At 36.0% G+C, this 19,083-nt stretch overlaps 2 protein-coding genes across 3 annotated transcripts; one reads left to right on the forward strand and one right to left on the reverse strand.

Annotated features, from left to right (window-relative positions):
- Nucleotides 1-427: 427 nt before the first annotated feature.
- On the reverse strand, nucleotides 428-16,245 carry LOC121735362 (centrosomal protein of 162 kDa). 2 transcript variants are annotated; one of them, XM_042126165.1, is made up of 5 exons: nucleotides 15,805-16,245; nucleotides 3,281-3,842; nucleotides 2,375-2,887; nucleotides 1,874-2,085; nucleotides 428-1,486 (listed from the first exon to the last, which is right to left on the reverse strand). In XM_042126165.1, the coding sequence occupies exons 1-5, from the start codon at nucleotides 16,165-16,167 to the stop codon at nucleotides 1,328-1,330; spliced, it is 1,809 nt and encodes a 602-aa protein (XP_041982099.1). In that variant the 5' UTR covers nucleotides 16,168-16,245; the 3' UTR covers nucleotides 428-1,327. The 2 variants fall into 2 exon arrangements, with proteins under 2 accessions (XP_041982099.1, XP_041982098.1); XM_042126164.1 differs by having other exon boundaries at nucleotides 428-1,528.
- LOC121735363 (carboxypeptidase B-like) lies at nucleotides 6,264-15,710 on the forward strand. The gene is made up of 9 exons (XM_042126166.1): nucleotides 6,264-6,416; nucleotides 12,144-12,497; nucleotides 12,640-12,831; nucleotides 13,475-13,608; nucleotides 13,784-13,944; nucleotides 14,420-14,548; nucleotides 14,856-14,952; nucleotides 15,089-15,235; nucleotides 15,408-15,710. The coding sequence occupies exons 1-9, from the start codon at nucleotides 6,326-6,328 to the stop codon at nucleotides 15,645-15,647; spliced, it is 1,545 nt and encodes a 514-aa protein (XP_041982100.1). The 5' UTR covers nucleotides 6,264-6,325; the 3' UTR covers nucleotides 15,648-15,710.
- Nucleotides 16,246-19,083: the final 2,838 nt, after the last annotated feature.

The following is a 19,083-nucleotide window of genomic DNA, read 5'->3' on the forward strand; positions in this document are numbered from 1 at the left end:
ATCTATATTAAGTTTCTGTAATGTAAGTATTTTTGCTCTATATCTTCAAAATTAGGGTTGATTCAGACCGCAACGCGACGCGTAGATACATTTCTAAAGGGGTATGAAGATTTTTATATGGAGCCTGGCCGACCCGTCCGCCATTGTGTTTTCCAAGATTATTTTTTGTTTGTATTGAATAGTATTGATGTTAGCTATCCATTTTTGACAAAAATATTCGTGAACGTGAAAAAACAGTAGCGGACAGTAGGTCGGCCAAAATCTTCAATAAATCCTACCCATTTATATGGATTTGACAGATTCGCAAGATATCTCAGGCAATTGAAATCTGTCAAATGCATACAAAATGCCGCACCGCGCCTCGCCTCGTCGCGTTGCGTTCTGAACTGACCCTTAAAGGGAAAAAATATTCTTTTTAATTCTAAAAATTGTCTTACGTTTAATTTTTTTCTGTTTTGGCCAGCATTCGTCTTGATTATGCGTTTTTAAACAAACAATAAAAACCTTAAAGCGACACACGTAAGCAGCACTTTAATATTTAAAAAACACGACACAAACATGGCATGGGTGGTACTCTTTACTTCAGTTAATTATTATACTTTACTTCAGTTATTTAAACGTTTTGAAAACACAATTAAAGGTGTATCAATATTTGACGCCATCTAGTGACAATAAACTAAACTTAGGTTTTTATTGCTGAAAACTGACAAAACTAACACTCTGTGCAGTAGTAAGTCCATTACCTAAATCTAAACTAACAATACTAAATAAATTTATTAGTATAACTATTGTATTGTCACAAAAGTTGCGCGATTATTTTTAGGTTAAAATATCCATTCTTCAAACTTCAGACTACATAGTTTGTACACAAGAATTACTCTCACATAATATTTGTGCGTAGTTTCCAAATAAATGGATAGGTACTCATCAATTATTATTAAATAAGTATAAAGTACATTTCCATAGTCAAGTTTCCCAACTTGTTGTATAACTTTCTACATCAAATTTTGCTCTTCCTGTTAAAGCTTATGGGCTATGGCGTAATATAGCAAAATATGATGATCAGAGTTCAGATGAGATTCGAATGATTCCATAGTAAAATTAAAAATGCAAAAATGTGTTTGTGACGCCTTAACCTCTGAATGATATTATTAAGGAGATGCTTTGAGTCTCAGAAAAGAACTGATTAATTGAATTATTCATCGTAAATTAGCAAACGGATTGGTGCAAACAATCAAAATCTATGTCGCCATACGTCCAAAGCGCGTTTAATATCCGCCTTATGCTCACTTTTAAATAAAATCAAACCTTTTAGTCTCCATTTTCATCAACGAGTACTCTTCCCATCTCCTCCCGCGTGTACAATTACTTTGCTCTCATACTTCAGCAGTTTGTCGTCAGCGGTACGAAGGCGCTCTTGGAGTATTTCCACTGTCCGGTTGAGGATTTTGATCTCTTCGTGTAGGGGATAGAGTTGTAGGTTCATCTGCATTAGTTCCTTCTCGTGAGCCAGTTGGAGGGTGTGTAACTGAAAATAATTACAATATAGTTTATCATTTTCAGTTACACACCCTCCAACTCCAGATCACATCGTTACGGTTCAAACCAATTAGAAAACTTGAAAAAGAAATTACAAATTATGTGCATATTTAAAAGCGTCAGTCAGTTTAACGATCAGAAGGTTTCTCAACTAGCTGTTCCTCGCGACTTCAAACGCGGTAGAATCCTACAGAAGCCGTGACTTGCCGCATAAAATAGTAGCCAATATCTGTGTCAAAATACGTCAAAATTGGTTCAGCCGTGACCATTGACCAACGGAAATTAAGATATTATCTTTTATATTTATAGGCATAGCAGAAAAACAGTAACTCACGTCCTGAATCCTCTTCTTCTTCAGCGTAATCAAGTCCTCATTGGTCCGTTTCAATGAAGATAGCAACCCTACTCTTTCTTCCATCAAAACCTCCTTCTGTTTCCGCGTCTCACTCAACTCTGCCTCCAAATCGTTGTGAGCTTTCAAAACGCCCTCTGCCGCTTTGATCTGCTTACAATTTGTCTTCTTTTGTGGGTTTATGTTTAGGAGTACTGCAAAGAATATGATTTGATCATTGCTATTCGAAATGTTAAGGCGAACGCATATTCGAACGTATCTGTTTCTTGCTTTCAAGATTGTTTGTACTTTTGAGCATAATGTTTCAGACTTTTAATTTATACAAAAATATCTGCTACTTATCAGAATAATTATACTGCAAAAATTAGTTGCGTTAAGCGATAAATTGACACATCCTGATACCACAGACTATAAGGATACTTCTGGTGTGCTAATTTAACTTTTATAAACATAATAATATATGCTACCTTTAAAATGACATACCTTCTTTCTCCCTCTGCAAGTTGCGTAAGTTTTTCTTCAACTCCTCCGTCTCCCTGTTTATCTTCGATATAGTCCGCTGTTTAACCGTCAACTCGGCTTGCAGGCCTTTTATCGTCGCTACCAAATAACTATCTTCTTTCAGCTTGTTGAAAATAAGCGCAGAGTTCTGTGTTAATCGACTCACGGCCGACGAGGCTCGGTCAGTCTTTAAAAGCGTCTGCGTTGCCGAATGTTGAACCTTAATAACAGTTTGAGTCTCTGCATTACTCATATTTGCTTTTATAATCTTATTCCTCAAATCATTATTGACTTTCCTATCGTCCATCAATTGCCTTTCTACGTCGATGATATGATTTTCGTACTTTTGTTTCATGTCACCGAATTTTTCTTGTAGCGTCAACAGTATTCCTTGGAAATGTGTTTCTTTGTCTTTTAATTCTTGTTCCAAACGCACGATCCGTTCTTCCAGCAATTTCTTTTTATTATCTTCAACTGATGATGATTTTGCTGCAACTAAAATATTTTGGGACAATATTAGGCATTTTATTGTGGAATGAAAGTTAAAATAATTCGTATAGGTAACAAAAAATACTACTGTAGTTATTATGATTAGTCAGTATATCCATTCGAGGTATGTAGGCCAAGGAATTATACAACAGGTCTAATTACCACCAACATAAGTCATAGACAATATTCGGATTATAGTAATATAATAAAATAATATGAGCATTGTAAACATTGAAACTATTTTCTGTCATTAGAAACCCATTAAATGGGGAAGAATAAAATATGAATAAGTAATATAATATATTATGTAGTATGTTCAATAGCACAAAAGGACAATTAAATATTATATTTAACAGTTCATAATAACTTTATACATAAGATTCACGAGTAGGTATTTACCAATTAAAGCCGAAACTGAATCTGGGTGTTTTCTTCTCAGAATCATTTCCATTTCTTTAACTTGTCTCTGCAGATCCTTTATAACAGACACGTCCTTTTCTCTTTGTGCTGTTATGCTCTTTCTATCGTTTCTTTCTCTCAACAACTCTTCTGATAAAGTTTTTTCGTTCTCTTTACACGATTTAAGTTCAGAACTCTTGTGTTCGTATTCTTTTGAAATTCTGTGAACGAATTTTTCACATTCGGCCACTTTTAGCTCAGCTATATGTTTATCTTCACTTATTTGTTCTAATCTTTTTCTGAGCATTTTATTGTCGTCTGTGAGTTGGACGTTTAAAATTTCCAGGCCTTTTACTCTTTCGTTGGTGTCTTTTAATTCCTCTACAAGTGACTCATGCTTACAAGTTTGAATTTTCTTCGGCGAAATGTTTGCGGATTTAGCATTTCTAGCTGCATCCTTTTTCTTAGTATCGACTACGCCAGCGGAGAAAGGTCTCGCTTTGGGCTTGCGTCGGCTTTCACCGAGTGTTTTAGGATTAAGAGTATCTGTTTTGCTGTTAACCTGTAAAGAATAATAAATGTTTATCGCCACAAGCATAATATTAGTATTATGAAACATTTTTTTTTAATTAACAAAATGTTGGTGTTCCACGAGGCGCCATTCTAGGGTCATTATGAAATATAATTTACACTCGAAAACACATGCGTTCGGTAAGTTCAAAACGATGCTGTTATTTTATCTGTCCACTTATGAATATATTTAATAAGTACTATAATTAAAAGTGCTTAAGCTGAAAGACGTAAAATATTTCGCGGTGGACATTACATGACAAAGTAACTCTTATCATTATGGAAATTATTATCTTCAAACATGTCTAATAGTCGGTCACACCTTGATGATTAACTTCAAAACGTATTTTTCTTCCTTCACGTCCTTCCTAATGTTATAAATGCTAAAGTATGTCTGTCTGTCTGTTACCTCTTCAAGCTAAAATAGCTGAACCGATTTAAATAACATTTGAGAGACTATCCCATGTCTTTTACATGGGACAGTTGCGGAAAAGTGGATGGTTCTCGCGTAATAAACGAATTTCGGAGCAACGGAATTGCGGGCGTCATCTAGTAATACAGAAAGCATATAATGTACATTGTACATGCATAAATCAGCTTACAGTAGGCTAGAATAAGTTAGATTCTTTGAATTGGTGCTAAAGTGAATTAGGGACATAAACACCCGCATGTTGACTATTAAGCGAAGATTTGCTACCTATTTATGTCTAACTGTTTCGTACCGACTATGATAATAAGCAACATCATGATAGAACTTAAATCTAGGAGAAAGAATTTTGCTGCTATTTTAGTATTGATTACAGCGTCAACCATCAAAAATAAAGCAAGCATTATAAAAGGTCCTAAAATTTTTGTTGAGCATTCACTGAACTTCAAAGCTGAACTAAACTTAAAAAAACTGTATGTATTTTGATAGAAAATTGGCTTTTTTTAACATAAGTAACAACAACAACAACATCATCAAAAAGCCTCCGATGCTCCAAATGTCCACCAACAACCTGCAAGAACTGAATATTTTAAAGACTGGTCCCTAAGTAGGTCAATACGGATTAACTGTAAAATCGGATCTTGGGCGATTCCTATCGAAATTCTATGGAAAAACATGTTTACAGCGAACAGTTGTGTCTTGTGATGAAATAACTGCAACCGGTGGCAATGACCGGCCACTGCGCTCCGGAGGCTGTCATTCTGGTCCCAAAATAAACAAGAACGCCTTTAAGATACCCAAGTATTAAGGAAATTGTTATGCAATAATCCTGATCCCTGGCAGGACTATTTTCAACGAGGGAGAGCCATATTTCGGCACGAATGGGCCGGCTCGACCGGAGAAATACCACGGGCTCACATAAAACCGGCGTGAAATAGCGCTTGCGCTGTGTTTCGCCGAGTGAGTGAGTTTACCGGAGGCCCAATCCCCTACCCTTTTCCCTTCCCTACCCTCCCCTATTTCCTTTCCTACCCTCCCCTATTCCATTCCCTACCCTTCCCTATTACCCTATTCCCTCTTAAAAGGCCGGCAACGCACCTGCAGCTCTTCTGATGCTGCGACCGTCCATGGGCGACGGAAGTCGCTTTCCATCAGTTGACCCGTTTGCTCGTTAGCCCCCTTATTTCATAAAAAAAAATATCATCATCATCTAGTGCATCTATATGAAGATATCGAAGTTCGGCGGTCAGCAGGTTGAATTTCTTCCGGTCCTGGACTAATTTCTTTAACTGTGGGCAGGACTAATAATGGTCGATTTAAATTCCAGGAAGACACGAGTTTGTCAAAAGTTTCTATTTCAGAGTGGTTTAAAAATTGCAGTAAATTAAAAAAATATATGTAACCTAGTAACTGCTACCAACTGAGAAGAAAACTTCCATTTCTTTCTTCATCCTGAAACAACCCCACGAAGGTTTTTGTTGATAGATGTAGTGAGTTAAAAGGCAACTCATAATAATTTTTGTTACCTAAGCCTTCAAATCTCAAGAGACATAAAAGAATACATGGCATTTTTCATACCTCCTATAAAGACAGGCTGCAATTCATATTGGGTGACAAAAATTGGCAATAAGGTAACTAGATATTTTGTAGGTTTGGAACCAGTCTCTACATAACCTACATCTTTTAAAATTTATTTACAACTAAACAACAACAACTTGACAACAAGCCAAAAATAGTTTATCGCGCGGGAACCGTACATTCTTTCGGAGTAAAAGTATCCTATATCCTTTCGCCGTACTCAAAATATTTCCATATCAAATATCAGCAAAATCGGTTCAGAGGTTTGGGCGTGAAGAGGTAACAATATTTATGTTTGATCTGAACATAATAACATTAAATTAATAAATCGATGGCTTTTCAAATTCTCAACAATTTCGCAGATCATCGACGTACATTTTCCGTATCGCTATACAACATATACAGCACGGAGGAAAGGTGAATCACGATCGTTTTCCTATAGAGCACAGCCGCTGCGTTTGGCAGTAGACATGGAGCCCTGGGGCAGGCTGGTCGTGCTTGCAGTCGCCATCACGGCGGTGGTATCATCACCATTGGCCAACAAACTACAACCGGGTAAAGGTAAGTTGAATAGCACAAAGCATTTTATAACTTGGCCTATTTTTTTTTTCGAAGGATGAAGCAATTTTCAAGGGATGCTTCACTTAACGTTAATTGATTTATTAGCTTTTTAAATCGAAGCCATTGTATGTTTACGTTCAATGCAGTTATATACAAGTTCATTCTCATATCATTGGATTATCTAGATTCTTTAACAAGGCGTAATACTTGCGCCGGTTTTGTTTTATTATAGCAAGTATAACTAATAGTTAATAACACTTCGATTTTATAAATAATACTTCGATTTTTTAAATTAGAATACGAAATATGTAACTACAACTTCAAGTTTTCTGGACAAAAATAATTTCGTTTTTTACCAAGTACCGAGTACGGTTAACTGTTTAACGCTAAGTATAAAAATAAATGATTTAAAGAAAATCTACTCTGGATACATACTGGACTAACAAGAAATTAATGAAAAATGTATGACAGCAAACTGTTTTTGGCAGTGCAAATTAATTATTTTCATTTTCTACTTGAATCGACATTATTGATCCAGAAGCTTTTTATCTAAACGCACCTGGCGTTTGGATATAACGCTCATATTATTAGTCAGATTCTAGATGATATCCGTAATATTGATGATAATATACATAATCAATAAACCTAAATTATACATGTAGCGATTAAAAAAGAAAGCCTATTGTCTAGTTAGCGGAAAAAATAAAAATTCAAAGCATATAATACCTTGATTGCTACGTGAGCTAAATAATAGCCAAGTCCCGGAAATCGTACAAGTTTACTATGTTAGGAGAGCGATTCGATACGAAATTTATTTTACGTATAAACCCTTTTTAAAGCCATTGAAAATCTTTCTGAAGTTTGGTAGAGTCCAGATTAATTTTGGCCATGTCTTTGTAGGGTTTTTACTATATCAAAAACTGAACAAAATTGTATTATGTAGAACAATTGCCTCGTAATTCATTCAAATATTTGTAACAATAGTTTATACATACCAAGCACAAATAATTCTTTTGAATTCCTGCAAAATGTTTTATGCTTAGTACCTAATACTACCAGCAAAGGTACAACTATTCCTTATTTTTATTTAGTTTTTTATTGACATCATCAAGTTAAATTAACGTAAACTTTTCCGATGCAGTTAAGAGCATTTTCTTTGTCGTGTTAAGTTTCTTAAGAGGATTCCACACCGCCGTTTTTCCATACAAACGTCGTCCCCTGTTTCCTCCCTGGATAATGCCGGTAGAGTTATGATTTTTTTCTGAATATCTATGGCCACTATTAGCATGTCCCTATGTTTTCCTTTTTTTCATAATTTTATTATTAAAAAAGATAAGAACGTCCAAAAACTCAAAAAAAAATGGCCAGATTTTCCTGTGTTCAAACACCCAGAAAACAAAACTGACTAAAATATACAAAAAAAATAAAACATAGGAACACAGCTCAAGCCTTCCTTTAATTCTTAATTAGAAAATTACTTAAATCGGTTAAGTTTTAGAGAAGGAATCAGCGGACAACGAATCGAAGATTTTCTGTTCTTTTATTAGAACTTTTGTCGTGTTGTCTCTATCGCGCTCTGCGGTGGGAGACTTGAGATTGGTGAGACAGCAATACATTTTAAAATACCTATTTTCAATTTCTCTCGCCCCTGGTTTATCCTCTTAATGTGTGAAAATGAATTTACTTTCCTTTTTAACTATTGTGTACTGGGACAGAGAAAGTCATTATCACGTCGCAAGAGCAGGACTTGCATTATAATGAATACTAAATAACTACCGCTATACATACTACGATCTTAAAAAGCGGTTTAAAGATACTTAGCTTCCATAGTACCATAGATAGTATGTAAAAGATTTGGTAAAGATAATATCTTTATCAAATCTGTACCAAACGAAGCTTATAAAGAAACAACTGTATTTCACTACTGAAGTATTTCTTCTAACTTATATTTAATAATTCAAAACTTTTTAAGTCTAATAAATATTTGAAAAATAAAGTTTAAAAAACTAAAAACCGCTGTTGTGTGCTAAAGTTTAAAAAAAAAAGCTGCTAAAACACGCTCTAAAAAGCACGAAACAAGAAAACAGTTTAAATAGTGATATGGAAATGTTTAAAGGATAGCCGTGGTCGTATGTATGCCCATTTAATTTTATTATCTTTTAAATAAAAATGGATTTCCAATTGTGTTAATAACGCTAAAACTCGAAAACGGCTGAACGGATTGGGTTAATTTTAGTCTTAAAATATTCGTAGGAGTCCAGGGAAGGTTTTAAAGTGACACGAAGTTCACCGGGACAGCTAGTCTATACTAATATTATAAATGCGAAAGTATCTCTGTCTGTCTGTCTGTCTGTCTGTCTGTCTGTCTGTCTGTCTGTCTCGCTTTCACGCCAAAACTACTGAACCGATTGCAATGAAATTTTGTACACAGTTATTCTAGAGTCTGAGAAAGGACATAGGCTACATTTTGATGTGGGAAAATATCTTATTTCCATGAAAATATCGATGAAAATTTATTCGCATTGCGCAGGCCAGCGCTCATCCCGGGGGTCCTGGGTTCGAGTCCCGCAGGCGGAACAAGTTTTCAATGTTCCTGGGTCTTGGATGTGTATTAAAATAATATTTCAAAAATCTTAAATATAATTATTTTATGTATAATATTATAAAAAATCCAGAAATATATCGATGCAATTTAGTTCTAATACGATTCAACAGATGGCGTTTTATTTTACTTTAGTTCTAATACGATTCAACAGATGGCGTTTTATTTTTTACTTAAATATATTTTATGTATCTATACTTCTATACTAATCCATACTAATATTATAAATGCGAAAGTATCTCTGTCTGTCTGTCTGTCTGTCTGTCTCACTTTCACGCCAAAAACTAATATTATAAATGCGAAAGTATCTCTGTCTGTCTGTCTGTCTGTCTGTCTGTCTGTCTGTCTCGCTTTCACGCCAAAACTACTGAACCGATTGCAATGAAATTTTGTACACAGTTATTCTAGAGTCTGAGAAAGGACATAGGCTACATTTTGATGTGGGAAAATATCTTATTTCCATGAAAATATCGATGAAAATGAATTCGCATTGCGCGTGGCCAGCGCTCATCCCGGGGGTCCTGGGTTCGAGTCCCGCAGGCGGAACAAAAAGTTTTCAATGTTCCAGGGTCTTGGATGTGTATTAAAATATTATTTCAAAAATCTTAAATATATTTTATGTATAATATTATAAAAAATCCAGAAATATATCGACGCGATGCAATGAACATTTTAGTTCTAATACGATTCAACAGATGGCGCTTTTTTTTACTTCGTTGGAACATAAAACTAATCATACTTATTAGTTATTATGTTTTTGTTTATAGTTTTTAATACGTTAGAATATTATGTTTAATAATATTATCACTTGCTATAATAATAATCAATCTATCTTATCTTATAGAACTCCTACTGCATTTCTAAGGAGTTCGAGTGTGTTGTGTTGGCCTATATTCCATCCAGAAAATATATCAATGCAATCAACATTTTAATTCTAATGTATGAAAACAGATGGCGCTTTATTTTTTACTTCATTATTATAACAGAACTAATCATACGGTACCTACTTTATTATATATTATTGTTTTTATTCATAACTAGCTGTTGCCCGCGACTTCGTCCGCGTGAACTTTAGTTTATAGCGCGCGGTGTCAACAAAATTTGTGTCAAATTTAAAAACTTTTTAAAACCCTGGTAAGTGGTACCCCTCTTAGGGCCGCGCTACACCGGAATGGCAGCGCTGAAAGTGCTCGCCTCGCCGCTGCCATTCCGGTGTAGCGCGGCCCTTAATAATAATCAAAATACCCAAAAACAGCTGTGCAGTGTGCACATAATCTGTACTAATATTATGAATGCGAAAGTATCTCTGTCTGTCTGTCTGTCTGTCTCGCTTTCACGCCAAACGCCAAAACTACCGAACCGATTGTAATGAAATTTTGTATACTGATAGTCTAAAGCCTGAGAAAGGACATAGGCTACTTTTTTACTGGAAAAAAGGGTTGTAAGGGTCGTAAATTTGTTCAAAAAATTCATAATAGATGGCGCCGTGCGTCTTCTACATCGCGCTGACGCTTGCTCAAAAGGCTTTCTATAAGAGGTGGTATCATCCTACATTTAAGTCTCGATTTTTTTCGATTGTTATATCTATTCTACGGTATTAAATAACTCAGTACTTTATCTGTGCAGGCAGTGACGTAACCTTAAGATCAAATTTCACCAACGACTGTTAAAGTTAATGCTCGAATTAGTATCACGTTAGCTGTTTTGTTTTTCATATGAATGAAAGAGAAGACAGGATATTTTAACAAGCTGTTAACACTAACAGACGTTGGTGAAATTGGGGCTAAACCTATCAATGATAAATAGTTTATGGGTAAAGTTGTGTAATTGGGGGGCTAAATAAGCTTTAAAATTTGGCATAATATATAAAGTTTAACATACAAAAATGAAGTACTTATTGTTTGCACACTGCACAGCTGTATTGATTTAAGGGGTACCAGGGTTTTTTTATAAAAGCTTTTGACACCAATTTTGTTGACATCGCGCGCTATAAACTGAAGTCCACGCGGACGAAGTCGCGGGCAACAGCTAGTTATCTATATAATGAATCTGTTTTGCTATAGTAATACGAGACCACGGCTAGCCTTTAAACATTTCGATATCAATATAAACTGTTTTCTTGTTTCGTACTTTTTAGAGCGTGTTTTAGTAGTCAGGTTTTAGTTTTTTAAACTTTATTTTTATTTCAATTAAGTATTTTGGGGCTATGATTCGCTCGATAAATTTCTTAACCTTTCCAACTCCTCAAATGATCGAGAATCATAAGGCTTTTTTACAATTTATTTGGTTCTAGTGAGCAAATGAATAGTTACTTAATATATTTTATTGTTTCTTAATGCATTGAAGTGATTTATTAATTCTTGCAATTATCAGGTGATTGCTAGCAAACCCGTGAGAAATAGCTAATAATGTTTACATAAGTAATTGAAATGTGCTAATAAAGCTCTTTCATTTGATACCACCACAGACACCCACGACACCGTCAGGAAAATTTCTTTGTCTTCTTAATTATTCCTTAATTAATATTTAATAAGTTCAAAAAAATTTGCAGCGAATCACGCGAAACCCGAGCTACGCGTATTTACCGTTATTTTCCTCGCTTAATTAAAATTATAAGGATTGTTGATACAGTTCTGAGAGGTAGGACTTTATTTTAGGAAATTTCCTGCTCTTTAAGGATCTATTTTCAAATTTTGATTATCTCAAATAGTTTTTAAAATATTAAAAAAACCAAACACTTATTTTTTGCTTCTAGATGGGAATACTATCAATCGCCAGATCAGATCAGAAATCAGATAGCCAGAATCGAATGAGCCCAAAATCATAATCTTCGGTGCTGGAGATCAGGTTTTGAAGAAAATGGCACTTGTGGAACAGACTTACGAGATCACACATAAAAATATTCAATAGAAAACCCGAGTCTAATAACAATGGCAGAAATGATAATATCTTTTTGTTATTTGTGCGTATCCTGGCCAAGCCAAGCATTCTAACAATTGCCATTAAAAATATTTTATTAGAAGCATCAAATGAGAAAGAATAAAACTGATACCTACGTGCAATTTCATAATATGTATTTGGCATTGGCGTCTCATTTCTCACATAGTGACCAATTATTTTCACAGAATGGCCTACACGTAACTCCGTCCAGCAACCACAGGATGTGTGGCTGCAACTGCAAACGTCTACAACTGACGCATCTGATCTTTCGACAACTGAATTGCCACCTGAAGAGCAAACCGACGCAGCTATCGAGGCTATTGAAGTGACAACCGAAGAAAACAATGTAATTCTTAGAACATCAGATTCTGAGAATGACCCATTGGAAGCAGTGGTTCCGACTGAAGAAAGCAATGATATTTTAGTAAAATCTTTGGAAGAGAGCGAGAAAGTAGACTACAGTGGGGCCCAAGTATGGAAAGTCCCAACCTCGAGCAGCAAAGTCCGATCTCTACTTGGCAATCTCCGCAGCCGTAATAGTATGTAGCATTGTAGCTTATGTTTTGAAACTTACTATGTATTTCAAAGAATCCCTTAAAATACATCACGGAATTAATTTTAAAGATGAACTTTGATTGGATTTTTAAGTGTTTTTAATTTATATTTTATTTTTAATTTCAGTGATATCTCCATGGGGAGGAAACCACAGCTACATAGATTTACTTGTGAAGCCGGAGGCTATAAACAATGTTAGTCAAGAGTTAAGAAAACAGAGTGTTCCATTTGACGTCATTATTGTAGACTTGCAAAAACGTATCGATGAAGAAAACCCCCCATTAGATGAAAACGAGATAGAATTACAAGACAGACAAGGTACGAGGAGTTGGTGAATACAAGGAAAGATATACGCTATGTCCGTTTAAGTCAACAAAGACCCAAACACAATACTCCAGGGTCACCATCGTTTTGTTACAGCTAGAGCTTACAATTTTTGGCGTTACAGGGTGTCCGATTCCAATCGACGCACAAGTTTTATAGGTGCCTATATGGGCTACAATTCCCTCGACCTTCCAATGCAGTACTGGCCATATGCGAATTGGGGTTCGTTATAAAACAACGAGAAATTGTAACGGCATGTTCACGTAATAACGAGCTGTGTTAGAACTGTTAGATGTTTCTAAAATGCTGGTCGACGGTGTGATTATCAATTTAGTGTTAATTGGGGCAATTCCATTTGTAATAAATATATTTTCAGTAAAAAGGACCGCCATGCAACGTTTGGGGATGGTCAATGTTGGCTGGTCCATTAATAAGATATCGCGGACATAAACGATCATTTACAATGGGAGCATCTTATTCACTGAATAGAACAAAAGCCAAAAGTAAATCGTGATTAACAAAATACTTTAACCAAGTGATTAACTATAGCACAAAATTGTAAATACTGCAATATTACTGAAAAAAAAAATACTTTCCACGTAAAGTTCGAATTTGACCTCAAACTCTTCGCTTTCAGGACACCGTATGACATGGAAACAATATCACAGATTGACAGATATCCACGGCTTCATGGATTATCTCGCAAAAACGTATCCACGCATTGTCAGCGTCAATACTATTGGAAAGTCTTTCCTAGGAAGAGATCTCAAGGTATGTGTTGGCTTGTGGTAATTTGCTTCTTATGATAGTTCAACGCAAAAAGGTATAGGCTACACAAACCTCCATAGACCATAATCATTTCGCTTTACCACCCTTTTTTAACATAATTCTTTGACGTTGATCCCGTAGAAAATTAATTCTTCATTAGTTTTTCATGATATTTTAGGTATTGCGCATTTCTGACGGCAAGCCAACTAATAAAGCCGTGTTCATTGACGGTGGAATTCATGCCAGAGAGTGGATCAGCCCAGCCACCGTTACGTTCTTCATCAACCAATTCGCCGAAAACTTTGACGAAGAATCTGATGATGTCAAAAACATTGACTGGTAGGTGGACCAATATTATATTTGTGACTGCTAATATTATAAATGCGAAAACCCGCTGAATGAAGATATTTGGAAGTTGGGCTCGGAAATGGAGTCTAAAGTTGGCTTTCGGATCTTTGCCGCGAGCGACCGCGACCGACGAAAATTCAAAAGAAATGCCACTTTATGCCATAGGCTATAGGTGTCATTTTACTCTACCACTAGCTTTTACGCCGCCGCCGGCGGCAGCATGCGTCGCCACGCAAATGTCAGCAGAAAATGATACCTATATTCTATGTCATAATTTTTATTTGAATTTTTACCGGTCGCGGTCGCTCGCGACAAGATCCGAAAGCCACCTTTAGGGTTCACTTTTTACCGTAAAAAAAATTAGGTCCAGCGCAAATTAAAAGTAATTTCTAACCAAACGAATTTTCTGGCAACACATAGTTCAGGGATGTAAGCGGACGCGTTTTATTGCTATAACTTTTCCCAGGTACTTCCTGCCAGTGGTCAACCCTGATGGATATGAATACACCCACCAAGTCGATCGTCTATGGAGGAAGAACCGTCGCCCTGCGGGCACAAGACAATGCTTGGGCACTGATCTTAACAGGAACTTCGGGTAAAAACTAGATATGGAGAAATGAATGATAATGGCGGAAAAGACAATCTGAAGCTGGCTTCTCACGGCGCGTAATATCGCTCGAGTCGCGACGAGCCGCGCCTTTGAAGTTGTACCGACTTCAATCGGATCGGACGAGCCTGCTCGAGCCAGCCCGCGCCACCTCGAGCCACCCCCTTCATACGCGTGTGGCTCGAGCTGGCGCTGCGCTCATATATTACGCGCCGTGAGGAGCCGGAATTACTAGACTATTTTGGCTATTCATAATCAACTGTGAATTTTAACAATAATTTCGTTTTTCTTTCAGTCACCACTGGGGTGGTAAGGGATCATCAGGCAATCCCTGCAGTGACATATACCGCGGTTCCAAGGCTTTCTCTGAACCAGAATCTAAGGCTGTTTCAGTAAGTTGTTTACAGAACACCAGTTCTTATTTATTGACAATGCCTGTCAGTTCTATAAGCTCAAACTTGGCGAAAAAACACTCTGTATACTTTCAATACCTTGAATATTTTTGACTAATATAGCTTATTTTTACAGGACTTTATTTTGAATAGTGCAGCTGAATTTAAGGCGTACTTGACTTACCACAGCTACGGTCAATATCTTCTGTACCCATGGGGTTATGATGATGCTGTGCCTCCAGATTACAAAGACCTAGACATTGTTGGCAAAGAAATTGCACAGGTTTGTTAAAATTTGTCTTTCTTTTTGGTTCATTTTAAAAATAATATGAAAGATGGTAGAATATGGACAAGAAAATTTTAAATGGCAAAAAAATAATTAATTTACTAGATTATAGTATGCAGCTATGGCTATGCAAAAAACTATTATAAAATCTTTTTTTTTCTGGTTGCAGGAAATTCAGAGAGTTGGTGGTTCAAAATACACAGTGGGTTCCTCTAGCGGTGTTTTATACCCTGCCTCTGGGGGCTCTGACGACTGGGCAAAGGCTCAGGGCATCAAATACTCCTACACTATTGAGCTCAGTGACACTGGTCGCTATGGTTTCATTTTACCAACATCCTTTATTGAACCCGTGGCTAAGGAATCATTGGCAGGTCTGCGAGTGCTGGCTAGGAAACTTAATGAAGCTTAATGCAACATTTGATTGACATTAAAGAGTGAAGGTTGTGAATTCATATTTGATAAATTATTTATTTATATAAATTATGTGAATAAATATTCCAAAATAAATTTATTTTAAGTACTTACCTCATTTTTACCCATACTAAACTTTAATAAATTACCCTTACCTTAGTATCTTTCTTAGTAGTAACATCATTTTCATTGGAACTTGTGATTCTTATATCAGGAATATTGTTAGCACTCTTCGAGGTACAGATGCTGTTGGGCAGAGGAGGTCCAACTTTCAGTAAATTCTCAGTTTCCAATGCTATGTCCTCTGCCTTTTTCAAAATTAATTCCACATCCTCACTATCCTCTCCCACATCAGAGAAATTGTTCTTGGTGTCAGACAATTTCTTTATTTCGCTGAATATCATCTTCATTTCGTCATCGCTATCTTTATACATTTCACAAGTCTTTTCATTTAATAAAAATTCCTTAGTGCTATTATCGTTTGAATAATTAATTTCACACTTAGCTAACTGATCCATGGTTATTGGCAACTGATTAAGTATAAATTCTAAGAATTCAACTGCTTTTTTCTATGCTTAACTTTTAAGATATCAAATAGTGTTAATTTATTTAAGAAATCAACAAAATATTGTAAAAATTAGGTAGGTACCAAGTGGTACACAAATTTTTGGTTTCGAATTTTTGACAGATTTGAAATCAACAAAATGAGTGATACCGTTGCTAGGCAACGAATTTTTTACTGGATCACATCGTCAGAAGTCAGAAGTCAATGATAGTCTGTACACACACACAGGTCAAGTGTGCGCATTTAAACTTTGATGGTTTAAAAACTCAGTTTTGCCAGTGATGTATGTTCCAAAGTTACTGTCATGCGAAAAGTAACATTTTTAGGCGAAAAGTAACATTTCGTATTTTTTAATATTTTAAATGAACGGGGGGGGGGGGAATCCAGAATCCAGAATGCACGAAAAATACTATACATATAGAGATGAAGTGAGTTTTAGGGTTCCGTACCCAAAGGGTAAAACGGGACTCTATTATTAAGACTTTGATGTACGTCCGTCTGTTCGTGTGTCTGTCTCCAGGCTGTATCGCAAGAACCACTATAGCTAGATTTATGAAGTTTTCACATGATTATGTATTCTATAACACAAATGCTAAAAACAAAATATAAAATATAATAGTTAAAAGGGGCTCCGATACAACTAACTTGATTTTTGGAATTTTTTGCTGGATATCTATAATGGTAACTGGTAGGCACTTGATATCTCCACAAAATCCTTTATTAAATATGTGTACTTTATTTATTAATAAAAAAAAATTAAAATGAAAATTTAATAAAATAATCTCTATACAAAAAAAAACACAATTTTTGGCCTATTTTTCTCTATCACGGTACGGAACCCTTTATGAGCGAGTCAGATTCACACTTGGCCGATTATATTTTATTTTTACGAAGGCATTTTATTTTGCTTAGCTCCAAGTCTACCAACATGACGGTCATTAAACAAAACTTAAATTATATAAACATGGGCGGGGGCGCTGCTGATAAAGGAGAACTGTCAAAAATGGCGTTTTTGTATGATGGCAGCGTTAGTTCCTTTTTTCGCCACGTTCATTTAAAGCCTTGTCAGCTGTAACAACAAAACTCAATAAAACTTAGTGCGTTTCGTTTTTGCATTTTTGGTTTTAAACATCTTTTTTTTTCAATTACCAAAAGTAACGTAAAAGTAACATCTGTAGTCATGTCACATGAATGTAACATGCAAGGGTCAAAAGTAACGTAAAATGTTACAAAAGTAACATTCTGGCAACGCTGAAAAAACTCAAATATAATAATTATACTCCACTCGGGCTAACTTGTCTCTAGAGGTCATTGACTCCCTGTCAAAGACTTGTCATTTTCCATATAAACCGCGATTGACAATGAAGTGTCAGATGTTATCAATCGTGGTTTTATATGGAAAATGACAACTTTTTGACAGAGAGTCAATGACCGCTAGCGACAAGTTAGCCCGAGTGGAGTATAGTACAATGAAACAAAAGTGTGTTAATTTGTAAGACTGTTTATTTGTAACCAACTTAAACACAACAATAGTATTTTTCAGTAGCTTATATTTTAAGAAACTTTCGAAAACAATAACCCTTCCATTTGCGCACTCTTACCCACTGGAGTAAGAGTCGGGTATCGGGGTATGTGTACGCAGCACTTTGGGTAAGAGTACGCAACAACAAAATATATATATTTTAGAACATAAACGATATTCTTGTATTATTTAAAATTTTAGCTACTTATACATACTTAAATTAAACAACAAAAACGAATGTAATTAATTATTGCATCATCATAATATCCTAAGCACTGGCAAATAACAAACTTGATATTATGGTGCACTGGATAGCAAAAAGCTTATTTAAAAAAACAAGAAGTAGGTACATGACTTCAAAAGATTACGGATTAAAAATTACAAAATATCGTAAATATTTGTGCAAAAATCTTCATTTATCTGTTAATCCAAAATGGCGCGCGCGTAGCTGTTGGGACACGAGCGCTTCGTAGGGCGTCCTGTGGGCTGTGCCTGTGGGTTATTGAAGAGGGGAGTTGCCGTTCCTTAGCGTCGTATATTTTTCGAGATATTTACAATGCGCACACTTACACGCTGCGCACACTTGACCCACATGACCATACCAAAGATATCTTGGATCTACTCAGTTTTAAATCATTGTTGATAGGAATTATTATGATTATTATTTTTACAATATATTATTATAGCTTGTCGAAAAGAGCTAGATATGCTGTACACAATTTTGCAATCACATAAAAATATAAAAAACTTATTAAATCGAGATAAAAGAAACATCAAACGACTTTTGAGCGTGATTAAGTTTATGCCCGGGCCGCACCTGCGTAGAATAAATAAAATAAATAAATAAATAACGCAGTGCTTCTTGCTTAAAACGATACCATTGGACTAGGAGTATTAGTATTCTGTGCATTGTACTTGGCCCGGCCGCACCCGCGTGTATCGTCCAAACTCCGAAGCTTCGTGCTATGAAAGAGACGATACTATTGGACGATACACGCAGATCGCCCAATAGTATAGTTTTTAGCGCTTAGCGCACTCAGGCGCGGTCGCAGCCTGAAATTTTAGGGGGGTCACTCAGTAGTCACTTCACTATTTTTTTTATCTGCGTCCTCGGACGGTTCTGGGTTCACAGCAGCTGTCTAAGGTCAGACGAAGTGGTGGTTAGGGGATATCAAGAAATTTCCTTTTAATATTTAGGAAGATTTTGAGATTTTTCAATTTTACCTTAGATTTTGGGGGGGGCATGTCCCCTTAGGACCGCGCCTGGAAGCACTACGCATGTATGCGGCCGCGGCATCACTCTCATCTCATAGCACGAAGCTTCGTACGAATCGTACGATAGATGCG

This window comes from Aricia agestis, chromosome 17 (assembly GCF_905147365.1).
Source record: "Aricia agestis chromosome 17, ilAriAges1.1, whole genome shotgun sequence".
Classification (NCBI taxonomy): domain Eukaryota; kingdom Metazoa; phylum Arthropoda; class Insecta; order Lepidoptera; family Lycaenidae; genus Aricia; species Aricia agestis.

Bases quoted from the DNA above. Each gene is read 5' to 3' on its own strand.
- LOC121735363 (XM_042126166.1), top strand. From the start codon at position 6,326: ATGGAGCCCTGGGGCAGGCTGGTCGTGCTTGCAGTCGCCATCACGGCG. The intron at 13,609-13,783 runs GTATGTGTTGGC...ATGATATTTTAG, and splicing joins TCCTAGGAAGAGATCTCAAG to GTATTGCGCATTTCTGACGG. The intron at 15,236-15,407 runs GTTTGTTAAAAT...TTCTGGTTGCAG, and splicing joins TTGGCAAAGAAATTGCACAG to GAAATTCAGAGAGTTGGTGG.
- LOC121735362 (XM_042126164.1), bottom strand. From the start codon at position 16,167: ATGGATCAGTTAGCTAAGTGTGAAATTAATTATTCAAACGATAATAGC. The intron at 2,888-3,280 runs GTAAATACCTAC...AAAATATTTTAG, and splicing joins TTCAGTTTCGGCTTTAATTG to TTGCAGCAAAATCATCATCA. The intron at 2,086-2,374 runs GTATGTCATTTT...TATTCTTTGCAG, and splicing joins CTTGCAGAGGGAGAAAGAAG to TACTCCTAAACATAAACCCA.